Genomic DNA, 21,559 nt, shown 5'->3' on the forward strand with positions numbered 1-21,559 from the left:
TCTCTCTCTCTTTCTCTCTCTCTCTATCTCTCTCTCTCTCTCTCTCTCTCTCTCTCTCTCTCTTGCATATGATCTTGGTCTTTACTTGACGATAGGTGGCGATGTTAGTTTTTTCCGAGAATTCTGCGTCATCACCATCCAGGAAGTACAATGTTTGGTCATGTGTTTTTCAGTGTTTCGCTTGCTAGCTGTCAGGTGACTAAGACCTAGTTTATTTTCTGCTAATTCGGTATGTTATTTTATCACTTTTGAATGGCTCATATGAAATGGATTACCAAGGAGAACCATGGTGATCATCAATTCAGTCCTGAAGCTTTTGCAGAGACAGACCTATACCTGTCTGTCTCACCGCTATGGGCTATACCTCTGCTTTGGGGGGATTGTCCTCATGATAGTTTCTGCCTTCCAGTTTGGAGAAGTAAGTTGAAAGAAGGCTTCCACAAGTTCAACATTTTCACTTAATTGGCTGCTGGCCCTCCTGTATTAATTATGCACATTTTAGCTAACTAGCTAATCCGATGTGACAGGTAGCTTGCTGCAATCGAGGTAGCCAGTGACAGACATGGCCATCAGATATCAGATATTTTGACATATTGAAAGTGTGCATCTAAGATTTGCATGTCACATGTATGCACAGGTGGTTGTGGAGTGGAGTCGGGACCAGTACCATGTGTTGTTTGACTCCTACAGAGACAATGTAGCAGGGAAATCATTCCAGACCAGGTGAGTGACACGTTGTGTGACTTAGCATTGTCATTGGCTAAACTATCCCTTTTTTTATTTTTACATTGATTCAACAGCGTTGAGTCTAGAGTTATATTCCAACCAAAGTTTTTTTTTGCACAGTCCATGCATTTTGTTGTTGTTGAAGAAACAGACCTAACATGCTGTTTTAATATAGGTTGTGTCTGCCCATGCCTATCGATGTGGTGTACACCTGGGTTAACGGCACTGACACCGCTCTGATGAAGGAACTTAGAGCAGTCAGAGAGAACCTGGAAGAGGAGCAGAGAGCACTGAGGTACAGGAGTGCACGGATTATCTTACCACATTTCTTAAACGACTCTGTTACTTGGCTATAGTGATGCTGTGTTGTTTCCCTCAGAACAGATCTGTTGGCTGTAATAACAAAACACTTTTTTGATTGAGAGTATTATTGAAAGAAGATGCTCCATCTGAACCAGTCTATTTTTCTGTTGACACACCATTCTTCTCAGAGTAACCAGGCTGGCTTTATCATGGGTCAAAGGTTATTTCTCAATGAGTTTGGGCACTTAAGTCTTATACCTGGTACACACAAAGCACAGTCATAAGAAAGACAGTTCAGAACATGTTTAAAATATAGAACATCTATAAAGTAGGGAGTCAGGTGGCTGAGCGGCTGAGGTTGCCAGTTCGATTCCCGGTCATGCCAACTGACGCTGTGTCCTTGGGCAAGACACTTCACCCTACTTGCCTCGGGGGAATGTCCCTGTACTGACTGTAAGTCGCTCTGGGTAAGAGCGTCTGCTAAATGTAAAGTCTAAGCTGTATTAACTCTGTTTCTTGCTGCTGCAGAGAACGCTTGGGAAAGAATGCAAGTAATACAACTGAAGTGCCAAAGGATAAGTAAGTCCTTCGAACAAAGAAACACAAAGAAAGTGTGTCTGCCGGCCTATGTGCTCTATCACCACACCATGTATTGACTGTCGATCTGTCACTGAAATTGAAATAATAACATGCTCATCAGGGTTCCAACAGTCATGGAAAACCTGGTGAATTCCATGGTAATTGATTACCGGTAGTTTGAAAGGGGAGTCTTGCCTGATGTTTTCTAAATATTGGTCTATGTTCATGCACAGCCACAATACTTTAATGTACTGTTTAATTTCAGTGGCATGCATAGCCATATTGTTTGATATAAGGCTTCCCTTAGAGAATTAAAAAGTCCCCATTGGTAACAAAAACGGTCTCACTCTACCCTGTTGAAGTGTGTGGAAGCTTCCTTTGAACCCTCAGTGCACTGCAACCTCTTTTGTTTTTCACCACATGAAGGTGTTTATGACCCCATAACGGTGTGAAATAGGTTCTCGTACATGTAGGTCATTTAGCATGAGTACAGAGAGCTTTATGTAAAGTGTTCCAGGAATACCTGGAAATGTATGCATACACATGAAAAAAGAAATCATGAACAGCACTTTCAAAGTGCAACCAAAAAAAAGGACCCATATGTCATTCTGAGCCACCAGCCTCCTTCCTGTCGTTGAGACGGTTTCTTCATTCAGACCTTTGTTAAACAAGGTTAAAAATGCGGAAGTATCTGGAAGTTTCTATTGTCTCATGCTGCTTGAAGTCATTAAAATGGAATAATATAACACATGTTTAATTACGCCATGTCCTGATGTTTAATACTGACTTTTTATTTCCAGAGTGAAGCCGGAGTGTCTGCTGTCTCACTGTATCATAGCACCCATGCTAGCACTGGAGCCAGCTTTACCAGCTAATGTGACTGTGAAGGAGCTGCCTTCGCTCTCACCCTCCTTCTCTACAGCCAAGCAGTTACTGCAAGTTGCAACACCTCTACACCCCTCCACCATGGTGTCTGTGGTTGTATTTCATTCTCAAGCTGATGGTAAGACAACGCAAACCAGCCCACCCTCAAACACAGATGCATGCACGCACACACAAATCCTATATCATGAGTTTGCAATACACTCTGGTAGACCTCTTTGTAATTCTCTATTCATCTCCTGTAGCTGAAAAGGCCTATATTGAAGTGTCTCAAGATGACTTGAAGAGGTCTGTTTCCAGATGTTACTTGGTGAGTCGAAAAGTTTCTGCCCATAATATTTACAGTTTGCATTGAATGCTTGATAATCAATACATTAATAAACTCACATTATTGCCATTACAATGCAGTAGTGTTTCCTCTGTAGACAACAGACAAGGAGACTCCAGGTCTGGTGCGTATGCATACGCTGGCCTACCTGAGTGGCTTCCCAGCATCCTACAAGGAGACTGAGCTGCTGAGAGTCAAACTGCCCTCTGTTGTCACCAGCAAGATCAAGCAGGTGAGACAACCAAGGCACTGTTCAACCTGGAGAAATAACTTCTGGGTCAAGCAGCTACATCCATGCAGATTGAGATGCTGGTTTGAGCTATAGTGTATATTAATTTCAGGACACTAGAGGGCAGAGTTTGCCACTTAATTTTGTCAGCCTAGTACAACAACTTGAAAAAGATCTTTAATACAAGATGTCTCAAAATCATAGCACAGCTATGGCAATATTGACAGTGTTGACAGATTAATAGTTCTACAAAATCAATTATTTATTTTTAACATCCGAATGGATCAGTATTTTAAACAGTTAAGATGTGAAGAAAGAGGTTTGTTTAGTTTGGCAACGGTGTGTGTATCTAATAATTTTCTCTAATCAGAACTCTCCCAGAGATATTTCAAGGGGAGGAATTTTAATAATGAGCTTGCATTACTGTGTGTTAATCAAAGAAAACAATTCAGTGACGGTGGTCTCCCAGAGAACCACCTCTGTCTTCTCTGGGCCTGGGATGCAGATTATAACAGACAGACTTCTCAAACAAAGTTTTGATGCCTAAGATAGATATTATAAAATGAAGATAGACAAGATGTATGTTGTAAATCAAGGGTTTGTAACAAATAGTCAAAATTGTCGGAGATTCTGTCAAAGCTTTATTCACAATCTAAAATGCATCTCTTGCATGTGTCTTAAATCTACTCTCTTATTTGTAATAATGTACACTACAATATGCCAGAAAAGTCCTGTGCTACCGAATATATATATTTTTTTAAAGTTCTAGTTCTAGATGTCCTATATTGTCCATAGGAGCTAAGTGTAGTGCATACTCTCTCCCTCCAGTGGAGGACTTTGTCTTCTTCTGGCCTGCGGTCGGTGGTCATATGATAATAGCAGGGGTATTAGGGTGAAACCCTAGCTGGGGGAGCTAGGGTTAACATTAGAACAACTGTTTGAAGTGGCGTGGCGCCAGTCACCACACAGAAAGGTCACCAGGATTTTACTGTCCTTCCCTCTCTATCTCCCCTTATCCTTATTTGTCAGTCTCTTGTGCACATCTTTTTTCCTTTTTTTCTTGCATACATTGTGTGATTCAGAGTCTTCCCCCACTCCATGTATATTTAGCTTATTTTCCTGGCAGTTGGGCTGTTAGTGAATGGATGGTATCCCCAGCTTTAATAACCTGGGTTACAAGTCGGGCAGGTTTGGTGTGAGGGGAGGTTAGGTGGGAGACAATGGGATTCAATGTACGCGGGTGATCCATCCATGGCACAATGGATGGATCCTGTTACGATGCTCTTCCTGGTGCCATCAGGCTGATTCTATGAAAGAGGGATGATGGGGAGAATGTGGAAAGGAGAGAGAGAGAGAGAGAAAGAGAGGGACTGTGTCGCAGTACTGAGAGATGGCCAGTATTTATAGCCACAGTGTTAGACTGAGTGCAATGGTGATGAAAGCTGCCCCGCGACCCTCATCATCCACTCACACTGTCACCCTGTGAAATACTGCTCACTGTGGATGTGTTTGTTTATATGTTTGTTTATATATTTCTGTGTGTGACTTACGGGTCATCTAGCACCCCTGAGGTTGTTTTCCCCTCTCACAAGCAAGCTAAAATGCTTCTGTGCATCAATGTAGTGGTTCGTAAAAGAACAGAGCAGAATGGAAAATCAGGAATTGAAAACTACGATGCCTGGTAGACTACACTGACCAATGTATCTACACTGATTCTTTCTAGATGTATTATTACCTATATTCCACACTATATCCCAGTGCCGTCTATCATATTTGACAGCAGGAATGGACCCATGTGTATATTTCCCCTGACCTTGCATAGCCCACTCTCAGACCTGGTTAATGATGGACCAATAAGACCAGCACAGGATGCCATAGCCCCAATTGAGTCCAGGTCACCACCTCACTCATCACTTATGACATCTCATTTTTCCTGACATGTAAACATACTGTATTTACTATAGCTCTTATTCCAGGCTGTTTGTTTTAGTGATTGTTAGCACCGTTCAGTGTTTAATATCTATGTATTTGTATATATTTTAAGGTAGGTTGGACATAAGCATGGAAGGTGTCAGTACTTAGCCTGGAGCAAGGTAAATTGTGTTGCGCTTGCTCCGGCTTCAATTGACTTTGGCTCATGTTGTATAGTAGTGACATGACCTACATTATTTTATCTGACTGGCAGTGTATTTAACTGGCTGTTGACAGGCAGACATGTTAGGGAATGTCACTGGCCATATCCCTCCCTGTAAAGCTATTTCAAATCTGTATTTTTATTTTTTTACAATTGTCTTGCTGATCCACTGTCATAAACATGAAAATGTGTTTGTGTATTTTAACTGCGCTAGTCTGTAACAAAAATGGCAACGCGATCTGTGGGTTACCTTCCTCAGGTTGCCTGTCGGGTTTGGAAGTGCTCCTAAAACCACAGCCGAGACAACAAGAGTCAAGGCTGAGCAAGAGCCAGCAGACTGTGGCTGGCACTGCTGCACACAGAGCGAAGTGTGTGGACGTGTGGATGGAATGTGATGCGCTTGCCTCTTTCGTGGGAGGCTTAGGTTAGGGAGATGACAGAGATGGGACATATGGTTTGAAGAAGCAATGCCTGGGATGCCACCGTGACACACGCACACAAAGGATGGAGCCAGTGCCTGCATGCCTCTCTTAAGATACACCCCTATCCATCCCTCACAGAGATGACATCACTGAATTTTCCATCCCTCACAGAGATGACATCACTGAATTTTCCACAAACACACACAATCCGATTCCCATGTCCAGGTCATCATGACTAAGGGCTGTTCGGTCGTGGAGGGGGGACAGTGTACGTCAAGGTGGTGACGAGTCCAGCACTTCCAAGCGGTTGCTCTGATCTGGCCCGTCTCTTAACCAGTGAACGGCCAAGGGGTCAGAGGTCAACATGGCTGCTTTGAACCGAGCTCACGTTCAGCCGTGTAGTGGTTCTCACTCCTGTCATCTGTTACCCAGGATTCCTCCAGGGACAGACGTGACCAAAGTCACAATGATGGAATCTGGGTCTGCATTGTAACCTTGACCACGGCCACGTCTTCAACCAGCTTTACGCCTGTTGTCGGAGCTTGTTGTGGAGGCATTGAGTGGCCTTGACTTGAAATAAATAATGTTGTTCTTTGTCTGTGGTGCTATACTAAGCATGTATATTTTCAGCTGCTGCCTCTTAACAACCCTTTGACTTATTTTTGTTTGTTGTGTGTTCTTATTGGTTTGTTTAGTTCCAGCTGTATTCCGAGGCCAGCATAGCTCTGCTCCACCTTAACAGCCCCCAGGACTTCCTTGTCCTGACCCAGCAAGCCAAGAAGAACCTGACCTTGGACGGGAAAGAGTTAAATATCAACCCTGCCTACCTGTTTTGGGACCTCGCCACCATCACACAGGTACACCTCCCTCTCTACCTATCAATCACCACCATCACACAGGTACACCTCCCTCTCTACCTATCAATCACCACCATCACACAGGTACACCTCCCTCTCTACCTATCAATCACCACCATCACACAGGTACACCTCCCTCTCTACCTATCAATCACCACCATCACACAGGTACACCTCCCTCTCTACCTATCAATCACCAGCATCACACAGGTACACCTCCCTCTCTACCTATCATTCACCACCATCACACAGGTACACCTCCCTCTCTACCTATCATTCACCACCATCACACAGGTACACCTCCCTCTACCTATCAATCACCAGCATCACACAGGTACACCTCCCTCTCTACCTATCAATCACCACCATCACACAGGTACACCTCCCTCTCTACCTATCAATCACCACCATCACACAGGTACACCTCCCTCTCTACCTATCAATCACCAGCATCACACAGGTACACCTCCCTCTACCTATCAATCACCAGCATCACACAGGTACACCTCCCTCTCTACCTATCAATCACCACCATCACACAGGTACACCTCCCTCTCTACCTATCATTCACCACCATCACACAGGTACACCTCCCTCTCTACCTATCATTCACCACCATATGACTTTACTACCCCAGGTGTGCATTTTCTGTTACATTCTATTGTATAAAGAGTAGTTGGTCTCACACACACCTACGTGCTGTGTTCTCTGCCCCTCAGTCTAAACAGGATGAGGATGTTTCAGCCAGTCGCTTCGAAGACAACGAGGAGCTACGCTATTCGCTGCGCTCGGTGGAGAGACACGCCCCCTGGGTGCGGCACATCTTCATAGTAACAAACGGGCAGATTCCTTCCTGGCTGAACCTGGATAACCCCCGCATTACCGTGGTTACGCACCAGGTGACATTTGAGTCCACTTCTCATTACACAGCAAATTCGTCCTTCTGTCATTTCAAAAATATTTTAGAAAATGGTTTGTTCTTTCGATTGTATGGATTATAATATGCCATGTGATGTCATTCCCTGTTTGTGTAGGATATCTTCCAGAACCTTACTCACCTTCCCACCTTCAGTTCTCCTGCCATTGAAACACACATCCACCGCATCCCAGGCCTGTCCCAGAAGTTCATCTACCTTAACGATGACGTCATGTTTGGGAAGGATGTGTGGCCAGATGACTTTTACAGTCACTCCAAGGGACAGAAGGTTGGAATCTAGAATCCAAAGTTTTAAAAAGTATAACATTAAAATAAAGCTTTCACTGTATCATGTTTGATTATTCTCCATGTGCTTGTCTGTACAGGTTTACTTGACCTGGCCTGTCCCTAACTGTGCCGAGGGCTGCCCAGGGTCCTGGATTAAAGATGGCTACTGTGACAAGGCCTGCAACAACTCTGCCTGCGACTGGGATGGCGGTGACTGCCTGGGTGAGGGAGGACCCTACGCTTTCCACCTCTTCTGACTGTCTTGCTACTTTTCTGGAAGGTCCCTCTCATTTCTTCTTCTTCTCTTCCGTCAGGAGCAGGTGCGAACAATCGATTTGGGGCTGGTGTGGGAGCAGGTGGAGCTGGAGGGGCTGGCGGACCGCCATGGCACTTTGCAGGTGGCCTGGGAGGCATTGGAGGGATTTCCTACTGCAACCCGGGCTGTGCCAACTCTTGGTTGGCTGACAAGTTCTGCGACCAAGCCTGCAATGTGCTCTCCTGTGGGTTTGATGTAGGAGACTGTGGCCAAGGTAGGGGTCTGTTATTTTAGCCTTGGTACACAAAGAAAGTACTCAACACCGTTTGCACCAGTGAACATGGTGTATCTAAGTGTTTATTATTCTGTATTTATCTTCTAGACCACTTTGGACAGCTGCACAGAGTGACACTGCATAAGAACCAGACACTGTACACTCTGCCAGTGGGGGAGATCAGGCCCTACTTCAGCTTCGCTGGCGTGGGTCACAAGGTGACGGACGCCCATGTCAGTGACAGCCCAGTGGTGCGTCACACCTCGGTGGCCAACAAGTGGAAGACCATCCACCTGCTGCTCCACTCGGGCCACAACGCCAGCCAGGTCCACTACAACCTCACCTTCCAGGACAAGGACGACAAGGAGTTCACCATGAGCTTCACTGTGGCGGTGGACACCAGGGAGCTCCCCAAGCCTAACGTCTCCGACCCTGTCCAGAAGGAAGGGAGCAAGGGGGCCAAACCCACTACTGCCACCCCTGAACCCGAGGTCCCTTTTGCCGAAGTCCCCAGGGAGAAGCAGGGTCCTAAGGTCCAGAAGAGGCCCCCTGGAGAGCCCGAGGTGGCCGTAGAGGTGCCTGATCTGAACATTCCTCTGCTGCCTGCAGCTGTGCGCACTGAGCTGCAGAGGCTGGAGGAGAAGCTCCTGATGGGTGATATAACTGTGAAGGGTTATAACCTCACGAAGGCTGCTCTGTTGGGTCCTTACAAGGCACTGGCCAAACCCAACGAGGAAGGCATTCGCTCACCGCTCAAAGTAGGGCCACAGCAGACTGAATCCCTGGATGAGCCATACAAAGAGCAGGTGGGAGATAAGATGGAGGCACCAACAGTGGATACTATACCACAGGAGGCCCAGAGAGAAGAAGGTGACGAGGAGACACACAAAGAGTTGCCGGCCAAAGAAGCCAAAGGCCCAGGCGATGTACCAAGGGCGGCGTTTGAAGAGAGAGATGAGCAGAAATCCCAGTCTCCAGTGGCCCTTGTCCAAGTCCAGATTGATGGAAAACCTCCCGAAAACCCAGGAGGTCAACGTCCTGTGACAACGATACCCGATGACGTCATAACAGAGCGTTCTCCATCCTCCAAGTTGCTGAGCACCCTGGCTGGGTCCAAAAGCAAAGGCCCAGACAGCCAATCACACCAAGCCATTGACGGTGTAGGGGAGATGGGGTTTGTTGGCAGGAAGTTGCAACACTACACTTCCTCAGACAGAGGCTTCTTGCCGTGGGAAAGGAAAAAGTTCTTTCAGGATCTGGTGGATGTGAGTCTAGGGTGGGGATCATATGAGGGGCACCGAAAGTGTTTTGAAATAAGCATTTCAGACCTATTCTCAGGTTGGCTCTGTGCCGAAGGGTTACTACTTTGTTGACTGTGTTCCCCCCTGCCTTGTAGGAAGAGGAGCGTCTGACACGGGAGCTGATGTACCAGTCTGACAGCACCGCCACTGGCCGGAGGCTGCAGGACACCTTTGCTGATTCGCTGCGCTATGTCAACAAGCTGTTGAACGGCCAGTTTGGATTCACGTCCCGCAAAGTCCCTGCCCACATGCCCCACATGATTGACAGGCTCATCATGCAAGAACTTCAGGACATGTGAGAGCACACCAGACCAGAAGACGAAGTCAGACTTCCTGTCTTACAAAATTAAATGGTCAAACACGCCACCCCAAAAATGCAAAGGTTTTTTTAAGTTTTAAAAAAGACGAATTTGCTGTTTTGGTTAACAGCTTCTGTTGTTCGCAGATTCCCCGAGGGCTTCGACAAGACGTCGTCCCACCGGGTGCGTCACTCCGAGGACATGCAGTTCGCCTTCTCCTACTTCTACTTCCTGATGAGCGCCCTGCAGCAGCTCAACGTCTCCCAGGTGTTCGACGAGATCGACACGGACCATTCAGGGGTGCTCTCGGACCGTGAGATCCGAACGCTCGCCACCAGAATACATGAGCTGCCCCTCAGCCTACAGGTCAGTTTGATGGATTTGTGTTGTCACTTAATAAGTTCTGTTCACGTTAATAATAATGATCTCAGTTCATCCTTTGTCTCATCCTTTGTCTTTGGGACTCGGTGTGTCTATGTAGTAGTGATACACATGTCTCTGTTCTGTCCGTTTCAGGATCTGACGGGTCTGGAGCAGATGCTGATCAACTGCTCCAAGATGCTGCCTGCCAACCTGACCCAGCTCCACGTGGTCAACCCCACCCAGGAGGCTTACTATGACCCCAGCATGGTGACTCTCACAGAACCACCCTCTAAAGGATAATGTGCCCTTCATTGTCTTAATCTCTCATTTGTTTGACCTGGTGGATCTCTGATGTGTGTGTCTTTGCAGCCTCCTGTCACCAAAGGTCTGGTCATCCACTGTAAACCCATTATAGAGCGTATACAGAAGGCCTTCAGAGACCAGAACAAGTACAAGTAGGTGTTCTCTATAGCACACTTTAGGAATCTCCAATGTGTCGCTCCATTAATGTTTGATTAATCAGATATCTGTCCTGTCTTAGGTTTGAGATCATGGGGGAGGAGGAGTTAGCCTTCAAGATGGTGCGCACTAACGTGTCCCATGTGGTGGGACAGTTAGACGATATCAGAAAGAACCCAAGGTGAGCGATCCGTCCTGTGCCAGTGCTGTCTAGCCTGGAGCCTGCTAAAAACAGATTTCATGTTTTGGCTCCAAGGTCCTAGTTTGCACTGTAACAGCCACTTCCTGTTCTTCACAGGAAGTTCATCTGTCTGAACGACAACATCGACCACAGCCATAAGGACGCAGGGACAGTGAAGGCGGTGCTGAGGGACTTCTATGAATCCATGTTTCCGCTGGCCTCCCAGTTTGAGCTGCCCAGAGAGTTCCGGAACCGCTTCCTCCACATGGGAGAGCTGCAGGAATGGTAGAGGACACTAGATCCATATGGATGGATGAATGGATGAATTGATGAATGGATGGGTCGAAAGAAAGACAGGAAGACTCGGATTAGTAAACACACCATAAAGACTATGTTAAGACACTGTCTCATCCTGTAATGTTCTGTTACTGTAGCACTGCTACAGTACACGCACATTTTTTGTACTTGACACATGGATTACTGTGCTATTCCAGAGCTATGTGCAAAGTCTCTTGCATGGGAAAGAATAGGTGATTTATCAAGTTTGTTTTTCCAGAAGGAATATTTAATGATCCAGGACTGTCAGCACCTGGGAGCTTCCCGTGTTCCCAGCGCCGGCCAGTGGGAATCCCTGCCGGTTTAGATGATCTGAGAAGGGATCCTACTCCCAGATATGCAGACCTCAGCCAGAGAATGTAGCAGCATACAGAGACTTTAAAATTAGACCCCTCTCTTTAGATCTACCACAGCCAGTAAGACTGGGACGATCCTTATCACCCACTATCCTTTAGCCTTATCATGAATGACCTGCTCCCCTTTTCCTTTCTCACCCTTCCACCTTCTCTCCTTTCTTCCCCTTCCTTCTGTCCCTCCTTCATTCCACCCCCAAGTCTGTGTACCTCCCTGTGGTACTTGGTGTTAAAAGCCTGATGGTGTTAGTGAAGTAATAAGCAGGTGGCAGGGATGATGTCACCTTGTCACCTTGCTACCCTGTCTGTGTTCCCAGAGAATTCTGCTTGGTCACATACTGTACAGGACATCAACTCCCCTTTTCCCACTTCCATGGTCTCCCTCAGGGATTAGGAGTTCAGCTGTGTTTTATCTTAGCTGCATCCCATACAGAAATGTTTTATGTGGGCGACTGGCATCTGCGTTCAAGTTTGGTGAATTGGCAAGCCATCTTCCTCTGGTATAAAGTTTAGACTTCAGTTGTTTTTTTAATTTAGTAATAACTATATATAACTGTGTGTGTGTTTCATATTTCAGGCGAGTATACAGGGATAAGCTCAAGTTCTGGACACATTGTGTGCTGGTGACTCTGGTTATCTTTACTGTGATCTCCTTCTTCGCTGAACAGGTCAGTATTCCATTGCTTTGGTCTGATTCTCCCCATTTCCAGCCCCAGACATGCTCCACAGAGATCTCCTGATTGTCACAACCCACCAGCACTACATGAATCTAGGCTGGAAAGTGAAGTGACATCATTAAAAAAGGAAACACCACGGATGATGGACCTGTCATCCGTGGAGCATGACGTTACATACCTGCTTTGTTACATTTACATTTAGTCATTTAGCAGACGCTCTTATCCAGAGCGACTTACAGTAAGTACAGGGACATTCCCCCCCGAGGCAAGTAGGGTGAAGTGCCTTGCCCAAGGACACAACGTCATTTTGCATGACTGGGAATCGAACTGGCAACCTTCGGATTACTAGCCCGATTCCCTCACCGCTCAGCCACCCGACTCCGCTTTGTTGACACGAGGCACCTGTTTGCCTACTGATCTAAGGGCACAGGAGTCCAGTTTCTCCTCGGAGATCCATGAAGGAAGGTCAACAGTCTGAGTGACCTAAAGGGAATGCTTGCTCTGCCCCGTTGGCTGTGGGACGTGGGGGACTGTGAGGGAGTGGGCAGCAGGATCATGCTCTCCCCAGTGAGCCCACGCCGGCCACACCTCCCCCTCACTGGCATCAGGTCAACCCTCATCCAGCCCTGATCTGCTGGCTGCTAGATGTGCGGCCACTTTTTAAATAGGGGTTACTGGTATTAGTGGAGTAGGCAACCTGACTCTTATTTGGGTGACTATAAAAGGACTTGGAAGTGAATTTGAAAAGCCTGATGTGTTAGTAAGGAGACTCAAAAGCCAACCACACCATATGCAAACAGACAAAAACGTGACACCTTCCTCCTCCCCTTGTTTGTTCAAGTGCCTCTGTGATGTCATCTTTCGTTCCGTCTCCCTCAGCTGATCCTACTGAAGCGCAAGCTGTTCCCGAGACGCAGGGTCAGCAAGGACGTCAACCCAGAGCGTGTATGAAGAAAAGGAAGTGTTCCTCCTCTCTGCACCATCCTCATCCTTCCTCTTGTCTCTCCCCCATATTCTCCACCCTTCTTGTGGCAAGGAAACAACCCTTAAGGGGTGAATAGGGGAAGAGAAGTTGGAAGAGGAATAGCCGTCCCTCTGAAGCTTGTCAAGTGCTCACCTCAGAATGGCTTTAGAAAGTGTCCATTAAGTTTCTCGACAAAGTGGCCATCAACCATGTGTGGGACAGCCCTCAACTGCTGGTACAACAGATGCCAAATTATACCGGGGTCACTCTAGATTTCCTCCACTAGGGGTGCCAGAGATCCAAGCCAGTGAGCCAAATGTGTGCCACACTCCTGCTGCATCCGCTCCATTGTGATTTATGCAATGTTAAACACTTGAACTGGATGGGATTGGCTCGGAGGATCCTTTCTAGTGGGTTACATAGAACCACACTCACCAAGGCACAAGTCGTTTCAGAGGTTAGGGTAGAAAGAGAGAACTATCACTGAGAGGGATTCATGAATAATGATCATTTAAAAAAAGAGTTACATGAGCCGATATACCTGTCTGTTTTAGCCTGCACAGCCTGTGCTCTCACTGTCCTCTGTCCAACAAGTGCCTTTTCTTAAATAGCTTAACGCCTGAGCTGCACCCATGATCGATTTCTGCTTGTATGTACTTGTTTTCTTCCTGTCCCTGCTTGCCTTTAACATTTCCTTGACATTTCATACCACCTAGGTATGTTGATTTCTTAGGTGATAGTTGCTAGTGTTTTATTTGAAAGTTTTATTTTTATTGTGAATGTTTGACAAATTAGTGACTGCAGCATTCAGCCGTCCGTCGGTGTGTTCCCATGGGACACGTTTAGCTCTTGCTAGTGTCTGAAATTCAGACTTGTTGGGCATGCTGTTTAATAAAGATGTGATTGTATCGTTCGTGAAAAGCCAAATCTTCTCATGCATCTGTAATGACTACCACGGAATGTTTATTAACCTCACAAAAGGTTCTACTGACCCTGTTTCTTCCCATGGTTTGACCTTTTTTTTTTAACCAGACATCCATAAATCTTGTAGGGTGACAAATACTCACACTGAATAACTGTTTACAGCAGAGTGCCATGACAGATGTTTTGCTGCTGTACTGTTTGAGGTCTGTCATGTTACCTACAAATTCAAATGCATGTCACCCAAATTATTTTTGAGGTATAACTCTTCGGACGTTATTCTAATTCCAGCACACACAGTGCATAAATTGTAATTTGCTCCCACCCCAGAATTAAAAATGACAACCAACAACTTTGCTTTCTTGGTCTTCGTTCTTTCAAATAAAGAAATACAAGTGACTGAATGAAAAATATGTCTTTATTAAAACCTTTTCACTCACTTTTGTTAGTACAAAGGTGTATTACTGTATAGTGTTGAACAGTGCAATACCATGTTATGGTTGAGCATGTGGACCTCTAATGCATAGTTCCATAATTAACCAGCTGAAAAACCCCTGATTGAACAGAAACATCAAGTTAGTGTCAGTTACAGTCACTTAGCAACCTTACATCCCCTGAAAGCTCTTTATTAGCATTCTACCTTCATTATCTGCATCCAAACAAAATTACCTTTTAGGGCATGGATCACTACTATGTGCATGTTTAAGACAGAAGGGTGATTCATTTTGTATCTTTGATCATTTAAGCCACCATTATTACATGGGGTCTTGACCACCATTTCTCCCAAATGTATCCCTTTCTGTATCCTAATGTTTAACACAGATTTAATTTCAATGTTATGTTCTGTCATGCTTCAAGAAACAGACCCATGATGTATCTGTTTGGTATTGGAAAACTAATCATCGTATCATTATTATCACAAATCATTGAGGTTCAAGTACCAAATGCATTCACATGTACATTGTATAAATGTGTTTGTATAAATGTTAAATGAGAAACAGACAGATTCCAGTCAAGAGTTATGTGTAGTTAACGGTAAAACATATTCCAGTAGTCCTATGTCTCAGCTTGGGTATCTTGCACAATACTTAAATTATAGTTTTAAACACTGATCCATAAGTAAAGTTTTCTGCATAAACTACAGAAAATGTAAGCGAAAGACAGTGTTTCTCAACTTCTCTCACCAAACATCCGCACAGAAATTTAAAATAAAACAATTAATTAAAAAATAAACTTTAAGGCTTCAAACAAAATTCTGTACAATCACATATAATTAAGTAGCCCTTTAGGGAGGAAAACAAAGAAAGCATCTGATCTTGTGTTAACACATCAACTCCAACAGACAAAACTCCACATGGACTTGGATGGATGGGAAACTAAGATTCCAGAGTGATTTGCAAAATACAAGTTTTATGTAGTGTTTGTATACTTTAAACAGTAAGAGGAGTAGTAGTGTAGCCATAATAGTTTGGTGGAGGAACCCTGTAAAAGCTTTGTCATTGTTGAGCCAGTGTTAACACAGACCCTCGCCCCTGCAGTCCTTGACAGATGTAGAGCTGACCACACGTAACTGAACACAAGTCAGTCCACATTACAAATTTCATTTGAAATGATCAGAGGTTTAAAAGGTACATTTTTTTGGAGAATTTTCTAGCCCTGATTTCAGTTGCCGCAACTTTTGATTGAATAACCTTATAAATAAATTCAAATGATTCACACATATTTTAAGGAGGTACTAGGTCTATGCAAATTATGGGCAAGTATCAAACAGCATAACACAATCTAGATCTGTATAAAAGCAACTAAAAGGCTTTTTTAGAAGGAGATATATACTTATACTGCATATAAGAAAGGTTATCAAATGTAGTCAACATACCAATTGAACTAAATCAGGCCAATAAACAATGCAGTATAGGCTACATTTGATTGATTTACCCTAGCTTCCTCATCTACCTCATGCTAGCAAGCAATAATTTTGTCTCTAAATTGAATAAGCTGGAGATGGAAAGACTGCCTTTTAGATGTTCAAGAAAACAGAACTGTCTTCTTTAATGAAGACATACATTTCAAGTTGACATTGTAAGATCGTCCAAATTGGCTCTGATAGTGAAAACGACCTACGTCATCAAAGACGAAGGGAACCCAAAACCCACTTGGTTTTCCATCCTTCTCCCCGTGCTGCCTATACTACCTCTACATAGTGCAGCAGTCTGGCAGTGGGCGTGGTCAGCGGGAGTACCCTTCATCTAAACCACGGCTGGTCGTCTTCCTTTCACAACTCTTGTGTGTGGGACAGACTTTAGTCAGAGGTGGTCACTGTGTCAAGATTGCTGCAGTTTTGGATCGAGGGGCTGTCGTCATGGTCGTCTGCTTTCAGGAGCGGGGTGGCGTCGGCCTCGCCCTGCCCCGCCTCCTCCTCCCGCCGGGCAAGGCATCAGTCGTGGTGGCTGTGACCCTGCGGCGCAATGCTGAACACGCTGATGCGCAGGTGCGATGCGATCTGGAGGCAGACGCCTGTGCAGTAGCGCGTCAAGTCCAACAGAGACAAGACCTGAGGAAGCAGAACACAGAGAGATGACTCACCAGGGCACATATGTCCACTGTTTAACCAACTCTCTAGATTTGTTATATTTACATTTAGTCATTTAGCAAACGCTCTTATCCAGAGCGACTTACAGTAAGTACAGGGACATTCTCCCCGAAGCAAGTAGGGTGAAGTGCCTTGCCCAAGGACACAATGTCATTTGGCACGGCTGGGAATCGAACTGGCAACCTTCAGATTACTAGCCCGACTCCCTCACCGCTCAGCCACCTGACTCCCTAATATATAGAATATTATCTATAATATCTCATTATTATATATATAATATAATATATAATAATATATAATATTGTAAATACAGTACTATTGTTATTATGTTACTTAGGTTGGTTATCAATGCTGAATTGTGGGGATCTGTGAATCCCACTGTAGCAGGGGCTATACAAATACATTTTTATTTTACTTGAATGTTATTGTAATATTGTTATTGCATTAGCCGACAGATTGGCAGCCACTGACAGCCTATTCGGAGGGTACTCACCATTGCAACCCACAGGACTATGTACTCATCAATGAAGCTGTTGAAGTACTGGTTGAGGAAAAGAAGGCCAGGACCGATAAAGGCTGTGTCTGGGAGATACAGCTCACTCTTGGTCATGTGAGCAACCTGCATATAGGAAGAGAACATTCTGAGGAATGTAACATACCCCTATAACTGATTACAATACTGCGAGATAGTGGGATTTAAATAAGAAGAGAACCAATAGGAAACTTTGTTTCTATGTTCTCGGTTAAGAAGTTTATCCATAAGTCACAGTTTTTCATCTAGGTGTGTACCCACCACCAGTTTGTTGGAGATCTTGGCGATGACCATGCCGAAGGTGAGGATGTAGAGGCAAGGGTGCAGCTGAAACAGCTGGGTAGAGGACTTCTTGAAGATGATGAAAGCCAAGGTGAGGATGAGGCCAATGTGCATGCCTGGGGTCAGTACACTGGTGTCCTGCACAAGTTGGTAGAGCACAGAAAACATGCTGTATAAATCAGTACATCGATCTTTGCAAAGATATTACAATGCAATGTGGAACTTGGAACTCAAAAGTCAGGGAATGTATAATGTTTTGTTGTTGTATTCTAATGAGTTTGATGACATCAGAATATACTTTGACTTACGGCAACTGTTGAGCCATTTTTGCCAACGCCCCCATTCAATATGACATAGAAGTAGTTATAGGTGGACAACAAGAATCCACCGATGATGCCTATGATGGGAAAGGCACTAAGCTTCAAACCAACGACAGGCAACTGAGGGGAAAAGAAAAGAAATAGTCAAGTTCGTGGAAATCTATCAACTTGTGTCCTGTAGCACCACAAGCTCTCTTTATACTGAAAGCTGCAGGCATGCCGAGCATGATGGGAAGAGAAGCCAAAGAAGCGGGGTGACATCAGCTGTCTGAGCCAGATCATGGCCATGAGTGACCTGTTGCCATGAGGATAGCTACCCATAGTTACCTTCTCACTTCACGTTTAGTCAAGCCTCCACGGGCAGCACAGAGTAAAAGTAAAACAGAAGTGCTATTTAATGACTATTAGTGTGATTGTGAGTTGGCTGACAGGTACTTTGTACACTGTTGTCACACAGTAACTGATTGGGTTTGGTTTCAGTTTGTCACAGTCTAAGATACTAGTCTAAAGCTAAAGGTTTAGTTTTCGTGGTGCTTTCTTATACAAAGGTGTAGCACTATAAGACTTCCCTTCATTAAATTATGCTGGCATGAAGAAATGTACTTCACTAACCTCAAAATTAATCTTCTATAAATTGACTGGAGCACTAAACTGTTCTGGTACACAGATAACTACACATATCTCCAGTTCAAGACTCGCCCTTGCCATTTTGAAATGGGCGGAAAAAAGTCTGTCACAAAGTTGGCTCCCCCTTATGCCAGATTTGCAGAGCTGTTATCCCAGTTTGTAGGAAAGTCTGGGGCACTGAGACTAGAGGTTAGAGTCTGTATTAGAACCCTAAAGCCAAGAAAACAGAGAAAACAGTATGTATGACTGAATGTTTTGAGTATTTGCACATGCATGTTTAAATCATACCCTGTTGTCCCAAAGGCCCACTCCACCAAAAGCTGACATCAGATACATGACAATGATGGATATCTGGACCTCTGTAACATCAACCCTGCATGAGGACAGTGAAAGATACTTAAAAGGAAGATTCAGTCCAGTTGTAAGAAAGCAATGAGGAAATGTAAGTTGCTTTGGATGGAACATATAAAACGTAGACTTATTACACAACTCACAAGCCAAAACGGAGAGTTCCAGAAACATAGGTCTGCCACTGGGCACAGAAGAACATGAACATCCCTACGAAGCCGCAGAAGAACATCCAGTCTGGATACATTCCTATCCCACAGGATATACATGTTCCCACGGCAACAAACACTGTAATGAGAGTACACAAAATGTAACCGTCACAAGTGAATTCAAATCACATGACAGATCGACACAAACTAAAGTAGTATAAAAGCGGTTCGCTAAATGAAAGAATCTAAACGTAATCCTGGTTGTGTACAACATGTTGGTCATGCAACGTGCTGACGAAACAGCAAGGCTAAGAGACTGCCAACCACACCTGTAGAGACAGCGTCACAGCCATGGTCAAACAACTCTCCCAGAGGTGAGCTGCTGTTAGTCCTCCTGGCCTGCTTCCCATCGATCGCATCCAAAGACTGATAGATGAACAGTCCCAGTGCACTGAGGAAGAACGCCCATGCTGGAGCCTAGGAAAAAGACAGACAGGGGGAAGGGGGAGTAGAGACGAGAGATGAGTCGAGGCAAGGACAATCAGTTTCCTTGAAAATATTGTTTTTTCTTTCAGAGCACAGATGAAAGTAGAAATCATGGAATCTACATTGCAGGATGCGGCTGCTGTGTCAGTAAAATCCTCTTTTTTCCCCTAAGACAGGGCCATCAGAGTTAGCTGAATGCTAGTGTCCAGGAAGGAAGCCATACTTTGCAAACTACTAAAGAGTATCCTATCATAATGCATGGGACTCCGTTCAGCATCCCCAGCCCTGACTATTCCACTCTGACCCCACACACAAGAACAGCATACAAAACATTGGGGGCACCACTTGTGTGTTGTACACTTTGTCACACAAGCCAAATAATTTTGTGTTGGGGCAACTCCTCTGAGGCTACTCAACAAAGAAGGATGGCAGTGTGATCTGAACGACTGTTGTTGCATTTGTATCATGTTGGACCAAGTGCCTGTAAAGCATAGTGAAATAGCAAAAGTGGCAAGATTGCAAGTGTGTGCGTGTGTGTGCACTAAGACCCAAATAGTAAGACCAAAATTTCAAGAGAACGGGGCATTTCCAGAGACTTGACTTTTACCAGCCATCTGCCCACCAAGAGCAAGCCAATACTCAGCTTGTCTCTCCACAAGACACTGTTTCAACACTATAGGCTAGGTGTGTCTAGGTGTGTGCATGTGTAAAACAAACTAGTCTAACAAGATGCTCTGCTCGTTCTCCTCATTCTGTTTCTCTCAACCATGCCCTGTGTTATGACCATGGTAAAATGCTTGTAAATGATCGTTGATTGTGAACAACCATTAAGCTGTACTTTCACATATGTGTCGTTTGGGACATAGTCCAGCAGTTTTTTGTCTTATCCTTATATTTGCTAAGTAGGCAGTCGTCCTTAATCTTTCCATTGACTGCTCTGACTTGTAGCATATCACCTACACAGGGTAATTACAGGTCATCAGTACAGTGGTTGCTCACTTATTCAGACCTAAGTAGGCTATGGCATGACAGGCAAAAATCTTTCAATCTTGTTGCAATCTGGACTTTGTGTCAGGGTTAAGGTTCTAATCTATACTGAAGCATACGGGCAAAGGCATTCTGCAAATCTGATAAAACAGTCCTGAATGCCTCTGTTAAAGAATGAATGCATGATGTACCATACACACACACACACACAAATGGGCCTACTCAGTATGGCAACAGTAAGTCTCTATTGATGCCAGATAATGGAACCTACAGTCATCAACGTAATCAACGTGGCAATATCTTACTCGAACTGATTCTGACTGTTGAGATAATGGGTTGAAAGCTGACTGCACACGATTGATCCAAAGTTCAAAGCTCGAGTTTTGTTTCCTATTAACAAACATCGGTCGTTTTTTACACTCAATTATTAAGTAGACAATTTACTTCTGTCCATAAACCATTTGTCAAAATAAATGTCGTTCCTACAAACAAATGAACTGCAACTATGTTGCAAAGCCCAATGACTGACCTAAAACGTGCTTAAATATCAGCATACACTGGTTCCAGATGTATCGTGGTATCAATGATGTTACAACTACACATAGGACAGAGACATTCATATCAGAAAGTTTCCCAAGGTCGCCGTCACTTACCTCTTCTGTTGCCGACGGGCAGTAATACACTAGCACTACAGTTGTGACAATATTCACTACGAGTCCAATTATAGTCAGCGTATTCGGCGCGATCGTGGTTGGAATTTGTTGGACCAGCCAATTCCAGTATACTTGACACGCTGGTTCGAAAAGGGATCGGCCGGAGGCGCTGTATTTATGCTCTTCTAGTCGCTTGAGTTGTGCGACTGACAGCGGCTCTGGACACAAGAAATGTGGCATTGTTTTTAGCCTCTGTGCTCCAAAAAGTACCACCCAGCGATACTCTTAACTTTCTTCTGTCTCTCCGGATTTAATATGTGCGTGTCTCCAGCCAGAAAACGGTTGTTCATTTGACATTTAAGAGTGAACGGTTATTTTTCAACCATGAGTTGTAGATACCCTTTCCGTTTCATCGAAAATTGCTTTTCAGCAGGAAGCCAAGGCCCGGAAGAGAATGTAACCGGGAGATTCAAATGCCATGTATTCCTACCACCGCTATGTGCGCAATTTCCAAACATTTAGAAAACAACACATCGG

At 44.7% G+C, this 21,559-nt stretch overlaps 2 protein-coding genes across 4 annotated transcripts; one reads left to right on the forward strand and one right to left on the reverse strand.

Moving 5' to 3' along the window:
- The first annotated feature begins 143 nt into the window (after nt 1-143).
- gnptab (N-acetylglucosamine-1-phosphate transferase subunits alpha and beta) lies at nt 144-15,269 on the forward strand. 3 transcript variants are annotated; one of them, XM_062482575.1, is made up of 21 exons: nt 144-418; nt 638-723; nt 902-1,021; nt 1,558-1,608; nt 2,409-2,611; nt 2,736-2,800; nt 2,916-3,050; nt 6,299-6,460; nt 7,180-7,359; nt 7,495-7,665; nt 7,763-7,886; nt 7,979-8,194; nt 8,303-9,459; nt 9,591-9,790; nt 9,941-10,160; nt 10,311-10,424; nt 10,527-10,612; nt 10,699-10,797; nt 10,915-11,082; nt 12,064-12,154; nt 13,043-15,269. In XM_062482575.1, the coding sequence occupies exons 1-21, from the start codon at nt 287-289 to the stop codon at nt 13,112-13,114; spliced, it is 3,852 nt and encodes a 1,283-aa protein (XP_062338559.1). In that variant the 5' UTR covers nt 144-286; the 3' UTR covers nt 13,115-15,269. The 3 variants fall into 3 exon arrangements, with proteins under 3 accessions (XP_062338559.1, XP_062338560.1, XP_062338561.1); XM_062482576.1 differs by having other exon boundaries at nt 7,982-8,194; XM_062482577.1 differs by having other exon boundaries at nt 7,985-8,194.
- chpt1 (choline phosphotransferase 1) lies at nt 14,449-21,476 on the reverse strand. The gene is made up of 8 exons (XM_062482579.1): nt 21,023-21,476; nt 19,226-19,373; nt 18,894-19,035; nt 18,688-18,772; nt 17,761-17,892; nt 17,432-17,590; nt 17,132-17,257; nt 14,449-16,599 (listed from the first exon to the last, which is right to left on the reverse strand). Exons 1-8 carry the CDS (start codon nt 21,260-21,262, stop codon nt 16,483-16,485), a joined length of 1,149 nt encoding a protein of 382 aa, XP_062338563.1. The 5' UTR covers nt 21,263-21,476; the 3' UTR covers nt 14,449-16,482.
- Between the last annotated feature and the right edge of the window lie 83 nt (nt 21,477-21,559).

Source organism: Osmerus eperlanus, chromosome 17 (genome assembly GCF_963692335.1).
Source record: "Osmerus eperlanus chromosome 17, fOsmEpe2.1, whole genome shotgun sequence".
Taxonomy (NCBI): Eukaryota; Metazoa; Chordata; class Actinopteri; order Osmeriformes; family Osmeridae; genus Osmerus; species Osmerus eperlanus.